The sequence below is a fragment of the Ananas comosus genome, linkage group 19, assembly GCF_001540865.1.
Source record: "Ananas comosus cultivar F153 linkage group 19, ASM154086v1, whole genome shotgun sequence".
Taxonomy (NCBI): Eukaryota; Viridiplantae; Streptophyta; class Magnoliopsida; order Poales; family Bromeliaceae; genus Ananas; species Ananas comosus.
Window position 1 is genome coordinate 1,612,215 of NC_033639.1, and position 7,197 is coordinate 1,619,411.

Genomic DNA, 7,197 nt, shown 5'->3' on the forward strand with positions numbered 1-7,197 from the left:
AAACTCGTTAAACCTATACTGTCATTTCTGAAAAGTTATTAGACTTAGCTTCAGGAGCTGCTGCTGCACTTTTGTATTACTGCTGTTAGTGCGTAGTTGATGCTCAGCTCAGAGTAGAATGACATTACGCTCTTGCTGAGGGGTCGAGCTTGTTGTACAGTAGTGTTTGGACTGTCGGGTGCCGTCGTGGTTGACGGTGGACCCAGATTTTCATATCACCGCTGTTAGTGTGAGGTGGATACTCAGATGCGTGTAGGTTGAGTTTATGCTCGCGTTGACGAGCCGAGTGTGTAGTTACAATAGAGTTAGACTATGTTGGACCATCGGGTGCCGTCGGGGTTGACGATGGACTCAGATCTCGGTATTATGCATTAGATTGTGCTAAGGGCACGTGAGCTTTAGTTGTTAGACCAGTTAGACCCTTTTGCTTTGACTACAACTTGTTAGAGCCAGATTGAACTCGACAGAGACACTTGTAAACTCGGTTGGGTCGCGCCCACGAATGCCATTCTGGAATGATGTTTCAGTGCGATGAGGTCGTAGTTTCTGTTTGGACAGTTCTTGAGCTGGCTACCCCCATGGGTGGTGTACGGCGTAGCTGGATACAGGCAGAGCGGGTCCGTTCTGGCAGCCCGTGTGAGGTTGGGTTAGTGATAGTTAGTGATGCGTTTCTCTACCTTCAGTGAGGCTGTGACGTGTGTTGAGTCGCAGTAGTCCGGTTGGACCCTTTTACTTAGGCCGGCCATCCCCGCGGGTGGTGTATGGTGTAGCTTAGACAGGAGGGACGGGCGTATCGTAGTCCCGAGTGAGATCTCGCCACCGGCTGTCCTCGGGGTGGTGTACGGTGTAGCTTAGATAGGCGGGACGAGCATATCGCAGTCCCTAGTGAGATCTCTCCACCGGCTTCCCTCGGGGTGGTGTATGGTGTAGCTTAGATAGGTGGGACTGGCGTATCGCAGTCCATAGTGAGATCTCTCCACCGGCTGCCCTCGGGGCAGTGTACGGTGTAGCTTAGTTAGGCGGGATGGGCGTATCGCAGTCCCTAGTGAGATCTCTCCACCGGCTGCCCTCGGGGTGGTGTACGAGGTAGTTTGGATAGGCGGGACGGGCGTATCGCAGTCCCTAGTGAGATTAGGTCAGTGTGATGCATTGTCATATCTACAACTGTGTTAGTTAGTGATAGTATAGTGGTATGTAGCTGTAGAGTTCTTTTTAGCTTTACTTACTATCTTTTGCACCTATTTCTGTAGACTTAGTGGGTGGACCGTTGAGGTTGGTGGCGGTATCCACTGAGGACTACTCTGTTTTACAGTAATTTTCACACCCAGTTGTTGACCCCTTTTAGGAGAGCATTCGTCTGCGGCTGCTGCTGTTGCTGATTCGGACCGTGGGAAGAAAGTCGCGAGCTAGATTCCTACCAGTTTTGTCGCCGTGCTAGAGGAGTACCATCCAGAGGTAATTTTGGGGCTTTATTTGTACATATTGTTATGTTGTCGTTGAACTCGCTGGAGCGAGTTGGATTGTGGACTTTTGTATGTACAGGAACTCCTTTATGTTATTTATATATTTCAGTTTAGCAGCTCTTTACCATCTAGTTGTAGCTATGATTTGTTTACAGGTACAGCTATCGCTTCGTATATACAGAAAATTTCTATATATACGGCAGGTCTGTTGGCGTGCCTGGAAAAATGTGGTAATCCGGGGCGTGATAGGATTTATATGTCAAAGTTATTTAATATCTTTGCAACTTTTTGAAATATTTCATCACGAAACATGCATCAATTTTTTTTTAAAAAAAATTATTTATTTTGTTTAAACTTTAAAGAGTGGAAGCATTTAATAATTTATGAGCACATTTTCTTGGTGAATGTGACACATTCTACACATTAGATTCAAATGGATTTGGTTTGCAAAGTTTTTTGGTTCTTACGTACGCCGTTCGGTTAGATGTAATTATAAATGCTTGGAAATGAAGCAGTTGCAACTACATACATACTATTTGGTTGGATATAGTAGAAAATATTGTAACTATAATTATTTGGTCACATACAGTTCAAAAATAATTTTTAAAAATTTATCATTTTATATATATGATGGTGAGATTACCTCCGATGTAAAAAAAATTATTTTTTTGTTAAGGAGGTAAGCATATTTTTTATTTAAAGTTACTCTTTTCAACTGTTGTAGTAGGAACTACGATCAATTTGGGCGTACTTCCAACTGCTACAGTTGGCTCTCCTCTTGCAGTTTCTACTGCATCAGTTGGAGTTAAATATATCAAATCAAATGCTGAATTTGTATTTGCATACAGTTACAATTGCAATATAGTTATAACTATATGCAACTAAACGACCCTAAAATATGGAGAATGTATATATTTTTTATTTTGTAAATTAATTAATGGGATATTATTATATTGTGCTAAAATAAAATTTTTTTTATAGATACTTGTCATTTTACCTTTTATCCCTAGCTTTCAAAAAATTATATTTTACAACCACAAAATTTCAAGTTGATGTACTTGGCCCCCTCTGCTAAGGTTTCGTCAATGTTCCGTATATTTTCTATTATTTATAATTGGATATAAAAAGATATTTAAAAATGATATGAATATATTAAAATACTATTTTTTAGAATAAATAAAGGCCTTTCTATTAATGCTGTAACGCTCTAAAAATATTTTTGAAATTTTGTGGGTGTAAAATATAGATTTTTAAAAATCGGAGACAAAAGTAAAAAAAAGCAAGTATTTACATGAATTTTTGGTATTATTTATATAAATTGTGCCAATAATAATCAAAAAATATATATTTAGATTATAACATACATGAACAAAGTTTAGAGATATAGTTTAAATATATTTGTTATTTATTTTAGGATTTGGATGTTTTAAATTCATTTTACGTGTATCATAAATAAACCTAACTAAAAAATGTTTACAGGTACCCCATTATTGGCAAGTTTCAAAAGGACCCTGTAATTTTTTTTTTCTTTTTTCCTTTTTTGTGCTGATCCTTAATTTAACCTTTAGTTATTTTGATTTGAGTAATTTTGAAACTTAATTTAAGAATTATTATAAAAATAAAAGCTAAAAGCTGTTTAAGTTAAAGTAAAAAAATTTAAAATTCTAATTTAATTTGATTAAAACAAACTAAATCAATCGAATCAGAAGTTCGAGGATGTCCTAATAAAATTCTAATTTAATTTAATTTGTTTTCGGGGCGGGTTTTCAAAATCCAAACTCAAACCCGAAACCTGAAGCCGAATCCGACGAATTTTGAAAATTTATATCCAAAACCGAATCCGACCAAAAACCCGAATCCCGAATTCGAAACAATTAATTTTCTTCACCGTATTTGGGAACATATTATATTAAAATCTATTTTTTTGAATACAAATTCAAATATAACATCAAACATCTATACATATTATATAATGTAAAATCAACTCGGGTTTGGATCGAGTTTGGATTCAGATACTAAAACCATATTATTCAAATTGAAAAAAATGAACTGAAACATTTTTTACAACTTAGAAAAATAAGAATTGAGAAAGGATGAAAACAAAGCCTAATAAGTTTCCAAAAAACTACTTTTTCAATACTTACATTATTGAAACCCCCCCTAAAGTATCAAATACTAAACCCTAATAAACCACTTATTTCTACAATTGTCCCATAAAAAACCCCCAAAAAATAAATTCGTGGCAATAATAAAAGTTCAAAAATTAGGGTTTCCGCCCTGCTGCTTTCACCACTAGAGGACTCCGCGCGTATCGTTTTCCGTCCGACCACACCAATACCCCAAAAACATAATCTGAGGCCGCGGCACGATTTTCGACTTTCAGAGTGACCTGAAACTTTTTCTCCTCGCCCACAGAATCAAATTTCAGGCTCTTTGGACGGATTGCAACTTGAATCCCTTTAGGTGGTCTGACTCGAACTGTGTACGTGCCTGGGGGTCCGACGTTTTTCACGGTGCGGCTAACCGTGATCGAGCCAGACAGGTTCGGGACAGTGATCGAAGGGTAGTTGAAGTCCTCAAGTCGGATCGGTTTGGCTGGACATTTGTACGGTGCGGTGCTGGTTGTGAACAAGGCCAGTTGATCCGCCTTGTAGCCGAGGGCGCACAAGAAGTTCAAGTAATCGGACGTGGTTAGGTCGTAAACGAGACCCGGGTCCATGGCCCGATTCGGCCGAACATGGCCTGAACCGTAACTAAACGGTGTGACCCGAACAAATGACGAGTTCAGCATCAGCATCGGTTCTTCCTTGTTGTCTCGTGTTCTCGCTGCAAATAAATAAAATAAAATCTTAAAAATTTATAAAATTTTGGTTCCAATAAAATAATAATAATAATAATAATAATAATAATAATACCGAATATAAAAATTATATAATCGTCCGGGGAGTAAAATTACCATAATGCCCCAATTCGCAATTTTGACACCAATGATTTGACCTTTTACCTTCTAAGTAACTTTTGCATTTATATCCCTTAGAGATTATCTAAGTGCAAACACATCCTGTAATAAAATTTATAAAATATTATACTATAAATGGTTGTCTTAATAATTAAATATTGTATTATCCAGTATCATATTTAATTATAAAATACTGATTTTTAAATAATATTAAGTAGCTACAAGTTTTCAAGTTTTAATTTTTATTATTATAGAATATAAAATCTGCATAATCAATTATTAATAAAATTATAAATTACATTAATCAACAAAAAAAAAATCAAAAGTTTGATCAAAATCGAACTAGTTCACCATTTCGCTGGTTGAAACAACGGTTTGAATAGTTTAAAGCGCACTTTTGGCTTATCTGATTCAAAAGATTGAACCGAACCATTTTTTTTTTAAAGTGTGTCACGGTCGAATCGGCCAAATCATCCTGAATTTTAAATTTTAAAATATTGAAAAAAGAGTATAAGTATAATTTTCATGAAATATTCTTACCGCTGGTCATGATAGCCGATTTGATTGCTGCAGGGCTCCAATGAGGGTAGAGGGTCTTGAGAAGCCCGACGATGCCGGAAATGTGAGGGCACGACATGGAAGTACCCGACTCCGAGTTGAACGAGATGCGGCGGTGGTCGTACACGAGCCCAGTCGGGGACAATGCCCTCGTATACGCGGCGATCACGCTAACACCGGGCGCGGTGATATCGGGCTTTTTAAATAAAAAATAACTATAAGTAAATTTAGCATGAAATAAATAAATTGAAATTTAGTTAAAATTGCATAGAGAAATACATGAATTATACAATTTTCTTTTCTTTTTTTTTAAAAAAAGAAATCTTTAAAGGGATGTAAATAGAGGGGGGGAAAGAAAATTAAAAATAATTGAGGGGGGTTTCTCCATACCATTTTTTTTTACTTAATAATAATTTTAACAAACCTTGAGGATCTCAGGGTTAACTGTGTTTGGCCCTTGTGAGGAAAATGCAGCCATGAATGGGGCTGGTTTTGTGTTGAGCTCTGTTATTGCTTTGGTGATGTATCCATGAGGTGACCTAAAAAATTTTTAAAAAAAATTAAAAAAATAAAGCAAAATTAGAACAAAAAAAAAAAAACTAGGTTCAATGAAAAACAAAAACACTTATCATTTGATTTTAATTCTCGTAAAAACAGAGAGAAAAAGGTGAGATATAACAACAATAACAAGTGGGGCCCAAAATACTTAAACCCAGTTATTATTATTAAGATGAAGTTTTCTTATATATCCAATGATAATCCATTCCCATCCAATGCAGGACTATTGGGTATCATAGAAATAGTATCAGCTATTCATTATTTTTTCAGCTCGTGTGATAATTTACTATTCTTTGTGGGTAAAAACGTGCAGAACTTATTTAAACTAGGGGACGTTTTGAATCGACTACTCGATCTTTCAAAATTTTAAATTTTCTAATCCGATCTTTCAATTTGTTCGATTTGAATTAGGCGACGATATTTTGGTTTTAAGATTTAAGCTGATTGCCTGCGTTAATGAATTTATAGTTATGAGAATAGTATAAACTACGGTAACTAAACCGGTAAATATAATCAAAATTTTGAAAGGTTGGGTAGTCGATGCAAAAAGTGTGTAGTTCAGACAAGCTTTGATCGTTGTTATCTCATTTGTATTTAAGGAGCGATTGATGAACTACTATGACTGAACCTTTGAGACGGGCTTTGAGGACTGATTATTACTTACTGAGTCGACTGGAGGTAGGAGAAGAGGACTTTGCCGTCGGAGTAGGTGATGTGGGTCGCGGGGAGGAAGTGCGCGGCGGCGGTGATCTCGTTCCCGGTCATGACATTGTTGGCGAGAACCATCCCAGCCCCGCCGGCCTTGAGCACCGCCTCCCCTTTCTCTACCTTCGCGTTTATCCCTCGCAGGCACACGACTATCTTATCTTTCACCTTTTCTGGGTCCAGAGACCCCAAGAAACACAACTCCCTGCATCAACACACACAAATTTGACAAATTTGAGTTTAAATCAATTTAAATTCAAATTTTTTGCGTGTATACACCTGCAACTTCTTGAATTACATGGACACCCCTACAAACCCTAAAATATAAATAGGCATATCTTTCAAATATATATATATATATATATATATATATATATATAAATCTAAAATAGAAAGGGGGATTGTGATTGGGGGGTTTGATGCTTACGCGTCGTTCTCCGATTGGTTCGCGGCCTTGGCATCCTTGGAGCTAATAATTGGGTACAGCTTATTCTTAGCCAATCTCTTGGGTGAAAGGCTCTGCCCCTGTTAAATAAATTTTATATAGTATATTTAATAAAATAATCACTACAAAAGAAATTTTTTTTTTTTTTTTGAAGGGTGGCAATGTATTGGGTTGAGTCAGTTTCGAGTTGGATCATTCGAAAGCCGACCCGACCCATCGACGTACTAGTTAAATTTTCGAAACGCTATTCTCCCTAGTGGGAAATGACTGAATATATCAATTTGTCAACAAAGATTTAAATATCGGGTCGGACTGGCCGATTCGACCAGTTCGATCATGACCCAGTCTATAAAGCGATTTGGTTCAACTCTTTAAACCAGACAAGTCAAAAAATTTACTTTGAACTATTCGAACCAGTGGTTCGATTATCGAATTGGTGAACCGGTCCGGTTTTAGTCCAGTCATGTTAAAATCCAATAATTTAAGCTTATTTTATTGCTGTTAGGATA

At 36.8% G+C, this 7,197-nt stretch overlaps 1 protein-coding gene across 1 annotated transcript; it reads right to left on the bottom strand.

Moving 5' to 3' along the window:
- Positions 3,490-6,827, bottom strand: LOC109724616 (subtilisin-like protease SBT5.4). Its single transcript, XM_020253494.1, has 5 exons — positions 6,671-6,827; positions 6,203-6,448; positions 5,405-5,519; positions 4,963-5,176; positions 3,490-4,289 (listed from the first exon to the last, which is right to left on the bottom strand). The coding sequence occupies exons 2-5, from the start codon at positions 6,322-6,324 to the stop codon at positions 3,727-3,729; spliced, it is 1,014 nt and encodes a 337-aa protein (XP_020109083.1). The 5' UTR covers positions 6,325-6,448; positions 6,671-6,827; the 3' UTR covers positions 3,490-3,726.

Excerpts from the sequence above, each read along its gene's own strand:
- LOC109724616 (XM_020253494.1), bottom strand. The coding sequence starts at position 6,324 with ATGGTTCTCGCCAACAATGTCATGACCGGGAACGAGATCACCGCCGCC. Across the intron at positions 5,520-6,202 it reads TCCTACCTCCAGTCGACTCA|GTCACCTCATGGATACATCA; the intron begins GTAAGTAATAAT and ends AAAATTTTTTAG. Across the intron at positions 5,177-5,404 it reads TTAACCCTGAGATCCTCAAG|CCCGATATCACCGCGCCCGG; the intron begins GTTTGTTAAAAT and ends TTATTTAAAAAG.